Source organism: Parasteatoda tepidariorum, chromosome 2 (genome assembly GCF_982258835.1).
Source record: "Parasteatoda tepidariorum strain Cologne lab strain chromosome 2, Ptep-v5.0, whole genome shotgun sequence".
NCBI lineage: Eukaryota > Metazoa > Arthropoda > Arachnida > Araneae > Theridiidae > Parasteatoda > Parasteatoda tepidariorum.
In genome coordinates this window covers 30,377,092-30,400,142 of record NC_141756.1, presented here as the reverse complement: position 1 = coordinate 30,400,142, position 23,051 = coordinate 30,377,092, and the positions used below count along the sequence as shown (strand labels likewise).

Below are 23,051 nucleotides of genomic sequence, written 5' to 3'. Positions count from 1 at the left end.
TCAAAGATGAAGGGATAATGTTCTCGGCTAATTATCACGAAATATGTATGTTCAGCTCAGGCGTCACATTTTCGAATGTATTATATAATTCGTTCGAGCATACTTAATCACATTAAATGACAGATAAGGAAATAATTTCTTTTTTAAACGAAACATTTTTGATCAAGTGTGCTGCTAAGCTATGAATAATGAATTTGCGAAAATTAGTTAGGATTAATGAAATATATGATAAAAAATAAAGCAAGAAATACAGTTGTATGATAAATGAAACTATTTAATAGGTATGTCTATCAGTCAATATTTGCACTTTTTGAAAAACCTCTTTTACAGTGGAAAAATTATAATTACATTGGTAATTGGGAGCTGGATTTCTTTTAAAATTATTACAGTGGTGCAAAATGTGCTTCGGAAAAGAACATCCAGTAATAAAACTAGTCAATTTTATTTCTTTGGTGGAGGTTGCAGTCCTGATATATATATATATATATATATATATATATATATATATATATATATATATATATATATATATATATATATATATATATATATATATATATATATATATATATATATATATATATATATATATATATATATATATATATATATATATATATATATATATATATATATATATATATTTATATCAAATTTAAAGTCTTCAAAATAATCAAAAAAAATTTTTTTGTATACTTCTTTAGCTACACTTATTAATATCTTATAGACAGAAGTGCAGAAGTCTAGTCTATTGACATTTGCTGGAGAAAAAAAAATAAAATAGAAATTCAACAAATCTTGAATGCCAGGAAAATGACATATTACCTTAGAAGTTTAAAAAACAGTCATTTTAAGTTAATAGTAAGTAACTCAACTCAAGCCTTTATGTTAGATGGACCATAAATTGCTTAAGTTAATTCTTTTTTTCCACTGTAGAAAGAAACAAAAAAAAATTGTTGCTGATATGTACAGAATAAAATTTTGTGTAATAATCAATCATTAAATAAATAAATAACTTTGATTACATCCAAGCATATTACAATCTTACATAAACTTGGTGTTAGGTTAAATTTGCTTTCCCTCTTTACAGTATTAGCAGTTAAAAAGATTTTCTGGTAACACTTCAATGTCCTGGCATTCATAAGCCAGGAAAATGACAGCCAGGATAATGACAAATTCGCCATTTTATAGCATATAACTTTAATTTAATATTTTGGCCGAAGACGTTTATATTCTGCAGAAAACGACAGTATTTCTTTAAATAACTCAGATAAATCTATGTAGTTTTTGTTATTAATGATTTCAAGAAGCCAGGAAAATGACAGCATTAAAACCTACTCACCTTGAAAAAATTTTTGAAATAGATTTTGAGCCAGAAAATTGGTTCTTTATTCATGCAACAAGACATGTGCAGATAGGAGAGTATCTAATCAATCTATTAACATAAGATATTGATTCCTGGCGATATCTATTTTGGTTATAAATCACTAAATAAAAGTAGCCTGGAAAATGACAGATTTTCATGGGACAAACAAATTACTGACAGAAAAAATTATTTTAAACGAAGTTTCTGTAAATAATACCCTTTGCGTATATTCTAGAAATGCTTACATAGGATAAGATAAAAAAAAATTAGATTTTGAAAAATGTATGGGATGTTTTGTAGCTAGTTATTACTGGAAATATTGTTTGGGACATGCCAGAAAAATGACATTTTGATATTCAATTAAATTTTTTAAGTATACAAAACAGTCAATGCTAGTGCAAAGTCATTTTAAAATGATAACAGCAATGCTATTTATAATTTTTTTTTAAGAAAAAAAGTTCTTTTAGTATTATAGTATTAGATCTTGGAGCAAGGGACAGTGAATTGTCATGTTTAGTGAGAATCACCCATATATATATTATGGTGGTGATCAATACAATTCAATACAATTTTAACCTACTATATTGGATAGGCTGAGAAAAATTTACGTGAATTCTAGCGTGAATTTTCTTTTTCGAGTTACCACTTGAACGTTTAAAGACCGGGCTAGGCTATGGTTATGTTTACATTACATCATTACTTAGATGCATGGCGAGGCTTCCAACTTTCTACGCTTTTTGTAAAAATTTATTCTAATGGTGCCTAAGTTTATGCCTTAATGTATTAGCTTTTATTCATTTGAACTTATGTTCCACACCACTACTTAAAAGTTATTTAGAAGTTCACATGCAACGCCACTCTTTCGAGGCAAGGCAAGCAAATGTTGGCAAAAATTCTGAAAGCTTTAGTTTTTAAATGTTTACCACTCAAAAAAATATTTTGCAAAAACGTAGTAGTTGGCAGGACTGTATGCATTTATTCTTTACAAACCAACATAGAGAGTTTGTCAAAAATGTATTAAATGATTGAGGTGTATCTACTTTTTATTGCTATTATTAATTTTTTCTAAGACATGTGGAAATTCTGAAATAAAAGGAATTGAAATAGATTTCAACTGATGCAATTTTTGTACTAAATATCAAGTTTAGGAAAGTTTACACCTTGTCAACCATATAGTTTATCTGACCAGTAAAGAACGTGTAATTTTTCGAATGAAACTTCTGTTAACTGTTACTTTTTGGAACGTAATCGCTAAGAGCATGTTCCTTAAAACTACAACTGCAAGGATCAATTTCTATGTTAGGGATATTGTACATACATTAATAAAATCATGGTTCGTGATATCTGCCATCAATTGATTGATTGATTACACCAATGAGTAACTCATAAAACTTAGCGTGGTGAAAAGGAAGGATTTTACGAATCAATTATTTAAAAGCGTTTATTGCCAAATTAATATGAGAGTCAGACAGACTATCTCATTTAACCGAATTCCATGGCGACAGACGGTCGATAAAACTGGACTTCCCCCCATAAACAACGAAAATAAAACCACTCTCCCACGAACGTTCCATTTAGGTGATCGAAATTCTCTTCCGCGAAAAAAGCAAAATTTTCGCAAACATTTACGGTACAATTGTATACCATCATTTAAATACCTGAAAGTAGGAAAAAGAAAGCATTAAACACAGCCATTAGTTTTTATGTTTAGCAAATGGTTCAAAGTGTAATCCTGTATTTTTACCACTAAATTTTAAAAATTCAAAGAGGAAGAAAAAAATGTACGCTTGTTGGAAAAATAATTTTTTGCTATTAACTAGAATATCTTTACAAAAATACTATATAAAATTGTTATAAATTTTTTTTATAGATTGTAACTTGTTAAGATACATTAAAATCAAGATGTATTAATTAAATGTCATTACTTAACATAGAGATTTTAAAATTTGAAAGATTTTCGGTTCTGTTTAGTTTTTGATACAGTTCAGAGTTCACCACTGACTCGGTGATTCGAATCAATGATTCAAATTGCGGAATTGATTCGGTGGTTTGAACCACGAACTTGAATTCGATTGAATCAGTAGATTAGTTTAGGGTCAGTTAATTCGATATCCTGTTTTTTTATCGTTCTTATCAGTTCAGTAAGTTTTTGTAAATTTCATATTCTTTTATTCTATAGTGATGCTACACGCTACACTAAAAGTAACCTAAAACTGCAACTGCTAAGGGGAATGGCATTAAATGGTCCATGTCTGTTTTTCCAAGATTATAGGAAAGGGTATCACAACATTCATTGACCAAAAGTAAAAAAGCTGCAGAAAAGATGAAGTGGAACTTTCACTTGATTGCCAGCAAAATCTACAAATAGCGGGGGCTGCGTCTTAAAAATAATACTGAAACTTAATCCTAAACATTCGATTCGATTATATCAGAACTAGAACTTCAGGCTGCTGAAAACTGATTAGTTTGAAACTTCAGCCATTTTATTTAAATAAATTCAACAATGCTATAGTTTTGCATTAAAATCTTGTTGCGTTATTTTATTTTATAACCATCGTTAAACAGTCGACCTAATTTTTGTGTTTACTACTACTTATGTTCAACTCCGTAGCCTTGTAATTTTTTAACCCAATCCAGAAGACAAGGCAACTCCTGGATCAAGTAGAGGGAGAAATTTGCCTTCGTGGAGGACTTTTAAATGGAGCTAACCTGCATTTGCGTTACATGAAGAGAAAGACCACGAGAACCTCCCAGGGTTAGCCTGACGGCAAGGGGACTCTAACCCATGATCTGTCTAACACTGAGGATATTTCACGTTAGCACTGTGGTCGGTGACGGAATTCGTATCGACCAGCCATCGCTAGGATTCGAACCCGGTTCGCCTCATTGGAAGGCGAACGCTCTATCCCCTGAGTCATCGCTCCTCAAAATTTTGTTATTGTTATTAACTCGAAAACCTTTCTTTTAATGAACTAAAACCACTGAATCACGTATTTGGGAACTAATCTTGGGGGGGGGGGTATGAACTTAGAAAAATGGTTTAAATCCTCATTTCCACGCAGGGTTCAATCCTCTTAATCATGGATTCCACATTTTCACTAACTTATGATAAGGTTTAGAATTTTGGTAGTCCTAGGGGACCTTAAAAGTGAGAGGAAAAGAGGAAGAAAAAAAAAGGAGCAATTCAATGAGTTTGAAAAAAAATTTAAGTGATGAAAGGCATGTGTGGAGAAGACATAAATGAAAAATAATTATTATTAAATTTACTTTAAAAACTAATTAAGATATTCAATGGTCAATATGGATCTGGATTTTCAAAATCGTAAATACATCTTTACATTCATTTTATTTCATGCAATGAAAACAACAGTCTCAATCATATAGGAGTTCTGCATCCAGGCGCACAACGGACACATTATTGATGTAAAACACTCTCTGTTGAGACGGATCATTGGTTAGAATCCCCTTGTCGTCGGACTAACCGTGAGAAGTTTTCATGGTTTCTCTCTCCATGTAACGCTAATACGGTTTAGTCCCATTGCTTGCCGGTATCAATGCAAAGTCTTCCACCAAGGCTAGTATGTCCCAATGCTGGATCCAGGAGTTCCCTTGTCTTCTGGGTAGGGTTCAAAATTACAAGGCCAAGAAGTTGAACATTTATAGTAAACTCAAAATCGGGTCCGTTATTCACTGCAGGTTATAAAAAATAAAATAAAATACGGTAATTCTGCAAATTAATTGCGTAATTATGAGTGGGTTTTGCTTTGCGGCCGCATTATTCGGTAGCATTTAGGCTTAGCTGTCTATGGTCATTTGTGAACCTCTTTATCCATAATTGTTTTTGCAAGTTTGTAGTCACCTGCAAAGCTAATTTCTGTTGTCAGTACTGAAAGAAAACACAAATAATTAATTTGTAATAATGTTGAAAGTTTTCGAGAAGCTGTGGATAATTTTTTAAATAATTTGAGTAAAAATGATTTTCCTTTTAATTTTTGTAATGTTAATTTTTTAATTAAAAAAATGATTGATGGTTTTTAGGTTTTTTTTATATTTTTTCTTTTAACAGGGCGCAATTCTAGTCTTAACTGAGCAGCCCCAGTTAAGCATTCTATTAATTTATCTACGTATCTCCTTCTCCTGACCTTTTCATATCATTTTTAAACTTTTACTGCGCATTATTATAGGGGGCGTTGTTTTTCAGTTTTTAGTGTTTTCTTTTCCTCCGCTTTTGAAGTTGATTCTTGACCTGTGACTGTGAGTTTTTAATTTTCTGATGATTTTTATTGATTTTCTTTTCGTAATTTGTTTATTCTTTTGAATGTATCTTGTTTTTCCTGGACCTCTATACAAAACCATCGGGGTACTGAGGGAGATATTTTAAGCTTTTGCTTCTCCCTCAAATAGAAATGGTTTTGTTTTTAATGGCTACCGGGGCCGGTACCCCCTGAAGACGTCGGCTTCGGTGGTCGTATTTTTGTTTTATTTCATTTGTTTTGTATTTCTGTTGTCAGCCAATAGGTTTAGGATATTGGCTTAGTGTTGCTCATTGCCCTACTAAAAAAAGTAATAATTTAAATTGCGTGATGTTTCTTCAAGTCATGTACTTAATTTCACAATCTTCATGTTTTTTCTAATCTTCAATGTTTTCCCTAGGATTTTTCTTAGTGGAATGAGTTTCAGCTTTAATTTTCTTTATCACCACTTTACTGCAACACCCTAATCGATTTAAATTTTAAAAGAGCGCAGTTATAAATTATAGTTACGCGGGTTTGGTCTTGCAAATTCTTAGTGGTTGTGCTTGTTTTTTTTAACTCTAAAAAGAATCTCGACTGCAAAGGGTTAAAATTTTGTACACATACATTTTTATTATTAATCATTATATTATAATATAAAATGTAATTTTATATTAAACATCTTTAGAAATACATTATATGAAATTAATGTTTATTTAAAAGTATTCGGCGTCTCTGGTTCACATCGCTTTTTATTAGTAATGTCCATTAAAATATCATTTAATAAGCCAGAATAAATTATGGAAAAATCACGATATCGTGCGGAACGTATTTTTTGTTCTATTCATTAAATTTCGAACATTTCTCCCATGAGCAGCTCTTAAAAACAATCATTATAAAATAGAATTGCCTATTCAAAAGAAGAGATCGTAAATTAAAAAATCATGATCTGAGAGGATTAAACTCGGATGTGAATGAACTTTTAAGGTCGCACAATCACAAAATTGAACAAATAAAGATTTTGGAAGAACGTAATTCAGAAAATACTGAGGTTTAAACTATGGGTAAAGAAAGAAAAAAATTTTTTTTTCTAAAATTAATTGCTATACGGATGCCATCTTGTACAGTCGTTGAAAACGATTTTACAAATTGTATACCTCCCAACTATTAATCTTCAAGTAGATTATTTATCCAAGTGGAACTGAATTGATAGCTAACCTATAGTTAGCGATGGGTGATATACTAAAGCAATATTTAATAAATGCATGACCCTTTCATCGTTAATTCACAATACATGGTTATTTGAAAAAGTTTGTACTTTTTTTTCAAAAAAAAAAAAAAGTGCTTTTTTTTATTGGTATTTTATTTAAAATAATATCGCAAATGGAAGCGAAATATGAGGTAAAAAATGGATTACTGATTGGATCTAAATTAAATTACGTTTCAAAAATGTTAAAAAAAAGTCCTAACTCGCAGAACTCCTTCAACTTTTTCAAGGAACCCTAGGGTACCACGAAACACCATTTGGAAACCGTTGCTCTAGGTCAGTGCCTCCCAAACTTATGACTTTTGCGTACCCTTTCTAAATTTTTCGTAATGCTGTGAATCACTAATAAAAAAATGAGTGTATTTTTAAAAAAATATGTTTATTTTTCTTTTTTGGTACAATGTTTTGTAAATAAGTTTATTTGCATCAGTGAGAAGGATGATATTGTTTCTGCTGTGATAACAGCTGCTGTGACAAAAGAATTGCACAAAAGTTAAAAATCACAACTGGCTGTTGACACCACTAATTATTAACTGTTAATTCTGCAAAAAATAGCCAAAAGAAAAATACGTAATCGTAAATTTTCATGGTTAGCTCTGTTTTTAAATAAAATTTCTTGCAATTTTCGTTTGTTGCAAGATATTTCGTAAAGAATGCGTACCCCTGGGGGTACATTGCACCACACTTAGGGAAACACTGCTCTACGTTTATCTGAATTGACTTTTTCTATGCTTTAAAATTTGAATAACCAATGGATGTAAGGAGAATTTGAAATGAAAAGTTTTTCCCGTCCACTAATAGATCGCATCTTAGTTAAAATTTTTACTAACATTTAATCCAAATTTGCATAGGTGTTCTCTTTTTAATTCTGCGCGCTATAACAATTTGCATCTTTTTATCGTCTGCTATCACTATTTATTTATTTCTTAAAGAACCTTTTACAAGCATCTATGTAGACAACTGCTATGTAATTAACTTCGTGTGGAAATTAATAATGTGCCATTTAAGCACTTTTTTGGAAAACAGCGTCATTTTATTATTTAACTACAGCGGAAGAGCTGATTAAATGGGCCCCTCTTCTATTCCGCCTTTTATTAACTTCTCTTAACGAAGTATGACTTCCGGCGGATCGTGCAGAAAAGATGGAATCGTGACACGGTGTCAGCTGACTCAACACAGCTTCTTTAAAGAACTGGCCGTGTTTGTCTTCTCCTTCCAGATTTAGAACTTTTTTTCTTTTATTATATTCAATAAGAAGGAAAATGTGAAGAATTGAATGAAAATATTCCGAATTAAAATCGCTTCTTTATAGAAATGTATTTTTGTTCGATTTTTGCATACAGTGTCGAATTCTATTTTGATTGTAAAGAACACCGCTTCCAGTGAAAAAGAATCCAAAGATAAAAAAAAAATTTAAAAAAAAGATATTCGACGAGGAAACGTTAAATAGGTCATAACTGGTAAAAATATTTTTTTATCGAAGGACTGTACCTTTGAATTTCCTTTAATTGGAATTTTGTATCTTGATTTCTATTTACGGAGAATATTCACTTCGTTTGACGAATTTATTTTGCTTTATTATGAGACAAAAGAAAATGTATATAAATAAATTTAAAAAAATCTCCGTCTCTGTAACATCCTCGCAAGAACTACGAGTATCATGAATCCTAATTTAGAGTGCAAAATGTTGCTTGCGAATAATTTTAATTTCTTGTTTCATAACTTACAGAGAAATATAAACATATCTTTTTTCATGTTTTCCCTTGGATTTGGTTAGTAAATATTCAAACATAAAGGAGTAGTTACATTTGGTTAGCAATTGGTTAAGTAGTTAGGTGATAATCAATTGCTAACTAGTGTGAAGTGACAATTAATCGCAACAGATTATCGTCTCGCATTGGTTCATCGGTTAAGTGTACGTCTAAAAAACGTCATCCTTACGTTGTTTGAATGTTTACATATTTCAATGGTCGTTTGAAAGAAGAAAAAAATAGATCCTTAAAAACTGGTATAGTCATTACTTAACATAGCAGTTGTATTTTTAAAATAAAAAAAATGATCGAACTAAGAGACTTTCTTTTATCTGCGCTTTATAAAAATTAGTTAAAAACAATTACAATAAGTTAATAATAGTAATTAAATTATTCAGGGTGCCTTCTCAATTCTATTCAGAAAAAAAATGCTCTGACTACTTCTGATTTAAGACAATTTAAGCAAAGTTCTAGATTATATTTTTGCAAAATGCTGCAACTAACTGTTAGAAAATACCGGATTTTATTCAAATTGCTAATATAGGAAACAAAATGAAGCAAACAACTATAAAAACTTATTTCTTTCGGTACAAATATATATTCTGATGTTATTTAACGTAACATTCTGATTTCATTTTTTAAGCTACATTGCAGAGAAATTTTTTTAAAGAAATAATTAAACAAAAAGTTTCATAAAATGACGTACTACAAGGACGTCATGTGTTTGTTTAAAATATTCTAAAAGCATAAAATTTAATGAAAACTATTATAACTATTAAAATCAGATTAAATTTAATGATAAATATTATAACTATTAAAATCAGATTAAATTTAATGATAGCTATTATAATCAGCTACTCGCACAAAACTCACTTTTTCCCTTTCCAGGTCATTAAAGAAGACGATTTCAAATGTAAAAACGTATTTCTTAAAAATCTTTTATTTTATTTGTAACCATGCGATTTAAATCAGATTTAATTGGATACCTGTGAACGACGTCAAGTGAATGCTGACATCACATGCCTACGATGACATCACATGCAGGTATCGACTTGATCATCAAAATAGTTATATGGACAAATCGGGTACTTGCACTTCAAGCAAAAGAAGATGACAAAACACCCACACAGCTGATCGTTTATAAGCAAAATGGCATGTTAAAGTTGAGCTAAGTTTCAACACATAAGTCAGAATGTTAATTAACGTGAAGTTAATTAAATACTGAGCCCAATTGAACATCAAATTTGTTAAAATGTAATCTCTTGTTTACGTCTTTCACTTAGATTTATTTTTTGTTTGTGTCTTTTATTGTAACGGTGTTATAATTTAGCTTTGTGTATCTGGCAACTTCCATGTATAATTAGTTTTTTTAATGTTTTATATGGCTTCGTGCCTGTATATATGTTAAGTAAGAAATATTTAGTGAAAGAATATAGAATGACTCACTTAAGAGTATTCATACTTGACGGGTTTGCTTACTCGAAATAGAATGGAAAGAACAATTGCTAACTTAAACAAATGCCACATTTCAACAACCAATCAGGATCGAGATATCCATACTGCGTCACTTGCAGGGATCCCATTGACAAAAAGGGACAAATGGGTTTGGCAGTGCTAACGCACAATGAATAAATTTTTAGTAATGAATATTTTTTTTAATTGGATGCTGCTACCTCTTGACCCACTTTTAAAACGATTGCAAAATTACTTTTTGTTAAGAACTTTAAAAATATAACGCACATCTGTAGTTTGCATTACGCAGTATTAACGTTATTTCTTCAGAAGTATTTTTCAATAATAACTGCATTTCGAAAAATCAAATTTACAAAACCAATTTATTAAGACTAAGATACGTTTTTTTTTCGAAAAAAAATTAGAAAAAAACGTATACAAATAAAAGATATAAAGTGAATAATCATTACAAGAAAATATGCAACTGCTTTATGAGGAAAGTGTCACCACGAAATAATTATTTTTTTAAGAATCATACGAACCTGAAAAAATCATACAAATTTTTACAAACTTGTATGATACAAAATCAAACAAATTTAAATTTTTTAGTGTTCTTGGCACCTCGACAAAGATTAGCTTCAAAAATTTAATACCTAACTATTTCTATACTTAGGACAAGAAGAAGAAAAAAAAGTCAAAACTACTCTGACAATTTAGTGCCAAAAAGAAAACCTGCCGCTGACATTCCTGCCAAAAATAATAAATTATTTTGTTCTTCATTGAAAACCCATCGTCAGCGTCCTGAAATTTTAACGGTGTTTGAACATCGGTTGCAACATAGACATTCGACGAATGGAACAGGAGTTTCAAGGTCACCAATATTTACTTATCGTTGTGAAAACATTCGAAGTACAATTACATTCGCTTACCGTGCGTATAAATAACTTTCATAACTCACTAAGAAAACAGACATCAAGAGTAAAGTATGGCAGTAAGCCAGGATGCAATATCATTTTTTGATTCTTTTTTTCTTCTTAATTTACGTTGAATAAAGAACAATTCAGAAGACCCCCTACTACTACCTTTTAGGTTTTCTCCCAGAACAATGTTTCAAAGTTAAATTCTAAAGAAGAAAAAATTAATTTCACGAAAAGAAAATGAATGTTTAAGTCAATATTAGCGAGCGTTCGAACATGAAAGGAAGAAAAAACGTTCTATCTTTGAATAGAATAGAAGATAACTTATGAGAATGTCATTTGCCAGTGAAAGTGTGAATAAACTGTTGGTCACGAGTTAGTCATGTATTTGTTTAAGAAATGTTAGCATAAGTATTTAGAAGACAGTTGAAAGTTTAACTGTTATATCAATAAAGAACTCTTATTATCTAAGTGCGAAAAAACTTTTTTTTATTTTCTTTCGGGTTACGTGTATTAAATAACGTACATTTTGGAAAGTGTTCTTTTTAAATAAATTTTTAATTTATTTCATAATAGATGAACCGTGAACTATCGATAAAGTTCAGGTGATGGAACTTTTTCATGGAACTATCTCGCATTTGCGTTACATGGAGCGGAAAACTTTCCACCGTTAGCCCGATGGAAAGGGAAATCTAACCTGTGATCCGTCTACCACTGATGACATTTTATTTCAGCACTGTGGTCGGTTCGAGCCAAAAGCGGAATTCGTATTAACCAGCCACCACTGGGAATTGAACTTATGCCATCTCCATCTCATTGGGAAGCACTCTATCCCCTGAGCCACCGTAGCTCCTGCAAAGCTTATTTTATTTTATAACTGTCGTTGAACAGCCGACCCAATTTTGGGTTTACGACTACTAATGTTCAACTCCGTAAAGTTTTAATTTTGAATCCATCAAGAAGACAAGGAAATTCCTAGACCAGGACTCCCAGAGATATGACTTGTTATGGGAACATGGAGGATTTTGTGACCCGACAGATTTAACGCGCATCAGTCACCATTTACTACACGGGGAGTCTTCGGCCGGCGTCACAACCTCTTGGACATGGGCCCAGTGCCCTACCAACCAGACTATCTCGGCCCTTAAAAAGTTTATTTGCAACTTCTCTAGAAAAGCCTTAAATTGTGATGCCGTAAGAGTTGGTGAAATTTTTACTTTTGAAAACTTGAAAGAAGACAACAAGCTCAGGCTGCTCTTTTTTTGTAGCGATGCATTTTTGTCCAAATAATTGCAACAACAATAACAAATAATTGCATTCCAGTCAACTTTAACGTTAAAATTTACAAGAAAAATGGGAAAAAGGGCCAGAAATGCAGAGGCATCACGGGCGACTAAAAATGTAATAAGTGGACAAAAATTTTACATCTTTACTCACTAAGAAAAATAGCGAACTTAATTCTAATAGTTCATATTCTATTAATAGTTAAATCAAGGAATTTTTTTTAGTAACATTTATGCTGTTTAATGAAAAAAAAAACTTTATTTAGGAAGTTTAAAAAAGTTGTTTCACACACTCCAAAATCAATAATTTAAGCATATGTTTATAAGTAAGAATTTGTAGACACAAGGTGTTGGAGAAATAATTTAATTTTTAAAAAAAATTCTTTTCACTATAATATTGTGCAATCGTTTAAAAAAATATCAATAACCGTGTAAGTTGCTATTGGTTAATTTCAAAGAAAAAAAAATTTAAAATCAAATGTACAAAAAGTGGTAGTTTTGATAAATAAATAGAGCATTTTGTAAATTCTTTCTTTTTTATTTATTAATTTTTCCTTCACTTGATAAAAAAATGTCAAAGATTTTTTTGTTTGTTTGTTTAACCTTTTCTAAAACCGAGATTAGAATATTTACCATGGAAACTATTTTACCGCATTTAATTTGGGCTGCCATTGGTTAATAACTTCAGCTGAAGTTATTAACGTTTGAATAAAATTTGTGACCACATGCCAGTTTTAGGGAATATACAAAAAGTTATGTACTCATTTTGCAAGTTTTAGAAATCGTATTATTTTATAAATAAAAGGAAGTAAAAGTCAAAGTTGTTGCTTTTTTATGTTCAGCTAATGGGCAATGGTAAACATACTTATCAACAAAAAAAGCGTTAAATTTAAATTAGTTTCATGTAATAAGCTAAATAATTCTTTTATACACCAATTTCAATTTTGAAAATATTTTATTCTGCCGTTACTAGAAATAAATGGCTCGTTAAAGGATTAATTCCGTAACAAATTTGAAAATTAAGTTTAAAAAAATTGCAACTTCATGATATATTGCAGGGATGGCGAACCAATGGCACGCGTGCCATTTATGGCGCGTGACACAATATTTTGGGCACGCACCGATCGCATTTGTTATTACACTATGAATTGTTATTGCACAAATGTTATTACACTACAAAGCATATGTGACAATTAAATTAAAATTCACAAAAAACACACAAAATAATAAACAATTATTAATAAGAAAATTAACAACCAATGCTAAAAAACAATTAATAACCATAAAAAACAAGCTAACAATAAATAACTGGCAAAAAATAAATAACAGTCCTGCTTAAACTACCATCTTACAACCTAATTTAAGTTATTTGTCATCTAATCTGCAACAACAGAAGTCACACTGATGTTACTTTAAGTTGAATTACACGTATAACTGAGACATTACAAAATGTTTTTTTTTTTTCAATGTAAATAAAGAGTTTTGAGTTGATAGTATTTAGTATTATTATTTGCCCATTAATCATGAAGTCAAAATTATTTGACAGCACGTCTATGACCTCATTAAACAATTTTTTAGAAAAAATGGCACGTTGATGTATAAAGGTTCGCCACCCCTGATATATTGCATAAACTCTAAATTAATATCATTATTTGCAAATTATATTTTCTAGTTGTGCTGAGTAGAAGCAGATTTTTTTAAAACCAAAATTTTGCAAATTATGTAAATAAAAAACAAACGAAAAAAACACAACTTTTGATAGGATTGAGATTGGTAGGAAATTCCGTAGCACACCACAGAAGATATATGCTTCATTATACATATAAATTAAATTATCTTTACTGATATTTTAGAATTTTCTGCGCATGTCTTATAAATGTTGCGTAACTTCATGTAAAGTATGATGGCTCTAACGTACATAACTTGCTTGACGTTGCATTTTATGAAAATTTTTATTAAAAATCATTTGAAACAATTATAATAATTATTAACACTTTGGCAAAACAATGGCGTTTTTAACAGAAAATTAGCTTAAAATGAAGGATGAAGTTGAAAAATGAACATTAACATTCAGAACATAAAAATAATTGTTCTGAAAACAAGCGATAAAAATCGAATCTATTCAAACTGAGTAATTGATAGTTTAATAAAATAACGACAAAGAAGGTTATAAAAACGACTTAAAATACACAATTACACGGTAAATGGCAAAGATAGATTCAATTTAAAAATAATTTTAGAATTTTTGGAATAAATTACAAGACCAGACTATTTAATGTCTTCCTAAATAGAACAGGAAGTTGGGGATGCAAAATAAAATAAAATATCGCCATGGTACGAACAGAAACGAAATTTAAAGACGCTATTATTCGTGGATTAGTATTTCGAACCATTGAAGTGGAAATGTCAGTTAATAAACTGTTATTAGATTGGCCTTCATTCGACGATTAAACATCATTTAGCTTTTTTAAAACCTTGACCATTTAAAATACTTCTCGCCTTCATTGGAATACAACCCAGACAATGGTCAATATTTACTTATTGAGTCAAATTAAGGTTAGTAGATTTGTATGCAAATCGCTTTACAAGTTTTTTTTCTTAAAGCATTTATTTCTTAAGAATTCGACGATTAAAGGAACAATTTTGATAGAATATATCTACTTGTTATGTTGTTGCTTTAACAATTGGATAATATTTCAAATAAAGATTTTGACATAACAAAAACTATTAGTAGTATTTTGTACATAGAAACAAGTATAGTTTTATTATATTTTTTGATTTTACAACTAATGGCAGTTTTTATATAGGCGAACAGTCTTAGCTAGGGATCAGCAAAGTTTTACATTTTCAGGAGCTAGGACTACTTTCTTAAGAGCTAGCATATTATGGCATGAAAAGTACAGCTTAATCTTCAAACTAAGTAAACACAGTTCATGATTTTAATTTAATTCTATATAAAAATAAATAATAATGTATTAAATAATTATTTCATATATTGTAATACGGAACAAGCATTTTAACAGGCATTTTACGTACGATGTACTTCCAGAAATTTTTTGAGCATTGTCGGTATTTACATATTTTATTTATGTGCTGGACTTTTATATTTTTCTAAATATTTTTAATTCGAAGGGATGGTGAAACACACTCCTAACTAGCTAACTTTCCAAGAATTATTTTCCCAAATAGTAGTGATAGTATAACTGAATTATTTTGTAGGCAGAAATAAAATTTTAAATTACCAGAGATAAACATACAATAATAGTCAAAATCATTTCAAAATAAGTTTATAAATTTAACAATTAAATATAAAAAGTATAAATTTTGCCCATTTTTTATACAAAGATAAAATGAATCGTTAAACAGGTAAAAGTAGACAGCTATGCATTTCAACTTTTGATGAGGCATTAACTACAGATGGAAATTACAGAATACGTGTAACTCAACGGTTCCAAAAAATTTTTCGATTATGGAACCTCTAAAAAACTGGCCACTTCTTTGTGGAAACCCAACTTAAGGTATTCGAGTAACATTAGCCAAAGAAGTCAATTTCACTAGCCCTTGCCACCTAAAAATTAGTTGTTCAACCATCTTGAAACATCTTCTTCACCTCTTTTTCCATGAGAATACAGAGAACTATTTCTGTCCTACATAACAGTTATAAACAAACTTTTGTTGTATTTATACAAATACTTGATTTTACCTAGTTCGGGTGGTGAGATTACAAATATGAAATTCGTTTTGCTCTTAAAGTCATACTTTTCTTAAGATATTTTTTGTTGAAATGTAACAAGTTGAAAAACTATGTATATAGGAGAGAGTCGCGCAAATGTTGTGACAATATTCAGGGAAGTTAGGGTGTATCATCAGGATCAAAATTTCATGACAACCCATCCTCGGAAATATCGTCGAAAGCGGTTTGGAGCGTTTTTTTATTATGACCTGTTTGCACACGAAAAAACTCTTTATAATAGGAAAGTACCCTTAGCGGCATATGACGACTGTTCCTATGCAATTTCAATCTTGATCATGTGACCTAGTCGCAACATTAACACACGACTCCCTGATTTTGAATTTAAATATTTCTAGAAAAAAATAGACTAAAATTGGCATTAAAAAAACCTTAGCTTGGAGAGAGAAGCCGATTGCATGTTTAAAATCAGCGATACAAAAATATCTATTTGTCTAAAAAAAATCTCATGCAACAGAAATATAATTTCAAAATAAAATTGTTTTCCAGTATAATTTAATTATATTTTTCGTAATGGCGTGAAGTTTCCCGGCTTGATAAATCTTATAATGCCGATAACTTAGCAGGAATGTTGTTCCTGTTGCGTTTTGGAGTTAGATTTTTGCATATCACAAGCAAGTCCAACCGTCGGAACCCCTGTGTCTCGTTTATGGAGCCCTAGAGTTACGCTGAACACTTTTTGGGAACCATTAACCTAACCATTCCGTATTCGCAGCTCACGCGCGGAATAAATAAAAAAAATTAAATAAATAAAAAAAATTAAATACATAAAATAAAAAAATTCGTTATGAATCCAATCCATATCCACACGCTACATTTAATCGGTATCATTTAGAACGTGACAACAAGAACGAGAACAAACAACGAGAGTGATTTGTTGTGATAAAATTAAAATTGATTAAAAGCAACGTTTTAAAATCACAAATAAAACAAACTTCATGGAAATCTAAACATATTTCAATGGTACAGAGGTATAAACGGGACTGGAAAAATTTGAAAAGTAGTGACAAATATTTTATGAGGTTATCATAAATTCCGTAGGCTTTAATCCCTTAGCCTTAACGCACAGATTTTTTGTAAAAAACCGACCCAAAAAAAATTCAATTTTTTTTTAAGGTAAAAAAACACACACTTCAGAACATTGTCCAAATCCATCTCCTCAAAGGTTTCCATTTGTTGCCGCTTCTTGTTCAACTTTTCTTTTGGCGGACAATTTTGATATACTGCGCTTTTGTTCCATGAAAAAAGGCTAATTAATTCTTGAATAAATAAGTGCTATAGCTTACAATCCTACGTAAATGATAAATATCAATAAAACGATTTTTTTTCTCAGCTTTCACATTGTTATTTTCAATTCTGGATTATATTCGAGTGTGAAAAATTATAGCAGCATAAAATACAACGCCGCTTGAATTATCTCGAGTGTGCACTGTCTGGCCTGTTTACAGAGCTCGAATTAACTCGAGCGCACAAGTTAAGTGGTTAATTTCATATCGATTTTAAGAATTCAGTAGGCGATTTGTAACACTGATATTTAATCTACGAACATCTTCGTTCGATAGTAAGTAGTTAAAACTCTTCGTTTCATCGATCCTTTTTTACCGGTTTTTAAATTTTTCTGGTGTGTGGTTGGTTACCCTGTTACAACTTAATTAGTGCAGTCTAACTTAATTGGCAGGGATGGTAAGACCATGTTATCAAGATATTAATACCTTCTAAGTCGTATCTCATTATGAGAAATTACTGCTAGCATTAATGTAAATTTACTCCTACAGTTGAATTTTTTCAAATACCGCGAGAACTGGTCTAAAATTACAGTTCTAGCAAGTATTAAAAAGTTACTTTTCTATCCTAAAAACTTTGTTTTTCAATTTGCTATTATAACCTATATTTGTTTTGTTTTTTTTAAATTTAATTTGATTATTATAATCTGTTATAAGCTTATTCATTCATAATACATTATCTCTTATTGTTAAAAACGATGAATAAAAATCGTCTAAAGTTACAATTCTAGCAAGAATTAAAAAGTTACTTTTCTATCCTAAAAATTTTGTTTTTTTTACTTGCTACAAGCAATGTTAAGTCTTGTAACGCATGAAAGTATAACACAGTGTTACCAAAAAGAACATTCTATTTGCGCACACTAGCCCCATATATTCTACTTAAATTTTATTTCACTACCACTATAAATATTGTGGAAATCTAGCTCTTCCGTGTTGACGGCTTCAACTATAAGCAGGGTTCCCTCGATCTGGTAAAAATATTTGAATGGTAGCTAAGAATTTTCAAGACTACTGGAAATTGCTAAAATTTATCTTTCATTTGTGAATTATTGAATTATTCCTCAGTTATTTTTTGCACCCATTTATATTTATTTTAAATTAAATATTTATTGATTGCTTCAAATATCTAGATATATCTCAATTTTGCTACCACTTTAAGAAATTTTCCAGATCGTGGGAACCCTGATAATATATCAATGACAGAAATAAATATGCATATTTTGATTCGATATTACAGCTTTGAGTTTTTTTTCAAAATTAAAGTAGTAACTAACATAAGAATAGTAACTAACAGTTAAACAACAGTTAACTAACAGTTATAAAGTAGTAAATAACAGTTAAAGCACAAATTAGGCACCACTATTTTCACAGAAGATACTATTCTTAATTGTAAACTATTCATCACTATTTACCTATCTTCCTCTAGCAAAAAATTAAATAAATAAATAAAAAATGAAAAAAAAAAAAAATATAGTCTCACAAGTTTTTTGTTTTGCTTTATATTTAGCTTTCGCCCCTATTTGTGCAACGTGAAAGAGGAAACTGGACTATTAACCCTTTGGCGCAGGTGGGACACCTGTGTTCCTTTTATATAATTTTTTCTGACACTTTAATTACAAGCAAAAATATAATTTGGTATTTATTTGTTTTAAGAAACTGTCTAATAATAGCTAAATAAATCTGCCAGATTATCGAAATTATATTTTCTGAAATACAAAATCCAAAAAAGTAGTTGGAATTTTTTTAAATTCATATTCAGAAATTTAATCAATAGTTGATTTTGTAAATTATAGAAATTTCAAAGATGAATAACTGTTTTTCTTAAGTCCAAATAACTGCAAATTTGAAAAATTATTGTCTGAAGGTTATGCGTGTTCGGAAAATTTTGCTTTTAACATAGAAAAGACATCGATGTTTCACGTTGTATTTCATAAATTATTGAAATACCAAATATAATTATTTTGACCTAAATTAATACAAAGTAATAAAAAATGTATGAAAAATATTTTTAATAAAAATTCTGCGTCAAGTCTTAAACAGTGAAACATTTATAATTGTAGTATAGCGAAATAAGTTATTTGAAGAAATACGATTATTATAGTTACATATTCATATTGATGGAAATATGAAATATTCTTACCTTTTTGAAAATTTTTTTATGGTGATGATGTCCATTTTCAGTTGTTTCTTGAAGAGAAACTGTTGTAGCATTATTTCCCATTTTTAATGATAATCCTATATTATATTCCAAAATAGAACGAACTGCTACTCCTTCATCATAACACAAAAAAGTTCACCTGTTGAACACACACAACATACGTTCCAAAACTCAGAAGAAAAATTCCGTCCGGTTTCAGTGAAATCCAACTCCAAATTACAGATGGCCGGATGCTTTAAGACGATACAGTCGCCCGTTTTTCCCCTTACAGAAAATACACCTTCCCCCTTTTTATGTTATCACTAGATAAAAATGTTTAAGAACAGATGGGGGGGGGGGGGAGTAAAAATTTCCTCCTCTTGTTTTCTTGTCGTATGCTACGTTTAAATTCTTGGGATTAACGTTTTATCTAACATTCACCAGATTCCAATTCTGCTGCGTTTAGAACTTCTTTTTCTTTTTTTCTGTTTCTTTAAAGAAATGATATATTAGTTGTATTTTTAAAACGCGTCCCTGAGTTTGACAAGAAAATATGTCTGTTTTGAAAAAAAAGTTAAGCAATGCCACCGCCGAAAAACAAATATTAACGCTAAAGTTATAGAATAAAAAATCGTTTGCAATTGTTTATAAAAACAAGAATAATTTAATTAACTTTGAAATATACAGAATTAGTACAATTGCTTAATACTCAAGTTTCGAAATTAATATGAAACATCTTTCATGTTATTGATTATTTACTTGTTTTTAATATTAGCATATTATGAGAAAAAACATTTTTACTCAAATATATGTTTAAAAAAAATCTTTTTTTAAGCAGTCCATGACATATTAAACGTACAAATTTGGAAACGGAAAATAAAAAAAAGTATACAGTAAAAAATAACTACGTTTTTGAAAAACTTAAAAAGTAAAACCAATAGATATTACATTATTAATTTAACGATAAATACAACCAGATCAAATCTAAATGCTGATTAACAGTTCTACCTGTTGAAGAAAATTTTCCAAATGTGTTCTAAGCAACATAAACAAAACGTTTATAAAATTATGATACCAACTATGGGATGAGCAGACGATCTTGTAATTTTTTGAAAGAGCAGACAATATCAGGGATGTTTTGGTGTCGCACGTGGATGTTAAGCACATCAAATTTATGGATATCCTTTAGGATTGTAATTCAATACGTCCAGACGTTGCTTCATATTTCTCGGATATTAAAGATATCCACACTTCTTAGTTCCAGATCGACTTGTTTAGAATGTTTTTCTCCCCGGAGACAGAAACGTCTGAGTTGGAAACCGGTGCTGAGAAACCGGTCTTACGGTCAGATCAACGTAACGAATGTTTGATGTCTGAGCAACAAGAGAAGAGCCAAAGGTATACAAGACAACGTTTTTGATTGGCCGAGGGGTGTGGGAAGAAGGGAAAAATATTGTGTGACGTCACAATACCAGGTGATGTGATTTTCCTCCCTTCCCTCTGTTAGAAGGGAGAAGAGATGAGAGATTTTTTTTCTACCCTCCCGACATACAAAAGAGATGAAGAGCGCGCGAGGTTTTGGAATCGGTAGTTATTAAACATATCCGCGAAGGGTGATTGACACAACTGTGAAATTGGATTGGCTGATTGAAATATTCTTTTTACGAATAAAAAAAAGAGTGTAATTACATTGTCTTCCTCGGGGAGCTTAAGTCTATTGAAAGAGGATGGCAAACGAGTTTTTATTTTATTTTCATTCTTGGAATATTATTATGAGATTAAACGCTATATTTGTCCCACGGAAAAGATAATTCTGAAAATAAGGAAATAATAAATAATATCAACTTTTCATTATTGAAAATTAAAATTATGGCAAATGTATATATATATATATATATATATATATATATATATATATATATATATATATATATATATATATATATATATATATATATATATATATATATATATATATATATATATATATATATATATATATATATATATATATATATATATATATATAATTCTCAAACATCAAACAAGTAAAAGTTTTTATTCAATATGAAGCTCATAATATATTTAGGTCTTAACCTTCACTTGAATTTAAAAATGACACTTTATCGAACTAGATTTTCGTTTCATTTAAAAATTGATGAAAAATGTCATAATTTTCCCTACTCTAAAAGAAGAATGTTTTAAAATGTATTATAGTTTTATTAGTATTTTGGTTATCAATTCAATTTTTAAAAAAAACAAACAAACAAAAAAGAACATTTATGGACGCAATTTACGAACATTTATGGATTTAGAACGCATAGTCTTTACCAGGATTGATTGTACTCCGGAAAAAAGAAAAAGGTTTGGAGGAAAACTATTATATTTTTGGATTGTTTTCACTAGGAATAAATGTTCAGGATTATCAAGATTTATAATCAGATATTTTCAGCCATAGGAAAAGGTATTGTATATACTTCATAACTTTTAATGAGTCTTGATAACTAAGGTTCTTTATTTTTTCTGAGAACAAGCTAGATATAAAATGGTTTTATAACCAGTTTTTTCTATTTTCCCTGGCACAGACAGCCTTGCAGTACATTTCCCTTTTAATTATTACGTACGATAACTTAAGGTTCTTTAAGGTCTTGTATCTTGTGTTTGGCGAAATCAAAATTGTGTTAGCAAAACCGAGAAAGCGCTAGAAGGAATTTCCTTGAAAGTAAAAAAATAAACTTATTATCAGCATCATCTCTAATTGCATAAGGCCTTTAGGCCGCTAAGAGGTCTTTTACCTTTCCACCTGGAATTATTTAATCATAAGTTTTATTGCAGCTTGTGAATTAACCCTTTCCGGAAGAGCAAATTTTGATTGAAAGTTTTAGTCAGGCAGGACAATATCAAGTTAGACTAGGGCTGCCAACCTTCTACGCTTTTTGTAAAAATTTGTTCTAAGTTTAGTTATGTTTATGTTTTAAAGTGATTTTTTTCTTATTTATTTAAACTTATTTTCCACGCCATTACATATAAATGATTTAAAAGTTCATATACAACGCCACTTTGCACCAGCTCTCTCGTGATGAGGCTTTTTGAAATATTGTCAAAATTACCAAAAAAATCTGAAAACTTTAGTTTTTAAATGCCTTCCACTCTATAAAACGTTTTGCAAAAAGCGTAGTAGTTGGCAGGCCTGTTAGACAGTACATTCAAAGTAGAATGACATAGCTTAGCTAATTGTTGTTAAAAGAACAGTGGTTGCTAAACGTTTAAAAGCAATTAGTTTTAATATCTAGTGGTTTGTAACATTTGTTGAATTAGTGTTCCCAGCCTGGATACAATGCACCGGTAAGGGTTAAGAGCAGAGCAGCGTATTCGGTAACAGAAATGTTTGTTTCAGACTCTCTCTCTTATACTCCGAATTATACTATATTAAAATTTTTGCAGAATAATTAAAAATATTTTTATATTATAACCGGCGTTGAGCTACTGACCCGATTCTGATTTTGAAACTATGAATGCTCATATTCGAAACCTTGTAATTTTGAACCCAACCCAGAAAACAAAAGAACTCCTGGATCTAGAATTGGGATAAACTAATCTTCGTGCAAGAAT

The 23,051-nt window shown here is 30.1% G+C and overlaps 1 protein-coding gene across 2 annotated transcripts in view; it reads right to left on the bottom strand.

Annotated features, from left to right (window-relative positions):
• LOC107443771 (protein FAM107B) overlaps positions 1-23,051 on the bottom strand; it is a 196,674-nt gene that overhangs the window by 73,940 nt on the left and 99,683 nt on the right. The window contains exon 1 of one of the 2 annotated variants that reach the window (XM_043045645.3): positions 19,443-20,838. The exons of the other annotated variant lie outside the window; for it this stretch is intronic. Within the exon in view, the coding sequence (XP_042901579.1) occupies positions 19,443-19,523 (81 nt within the window). The 5' untranslated portion in view covers positions 19,524-20,838. Of the gene's footprint in view, positions 1-19,442; positions 20,839-23,051 lie in introns of those variants that run through there. 2 annotated transcript variants of the gene reach the window in all.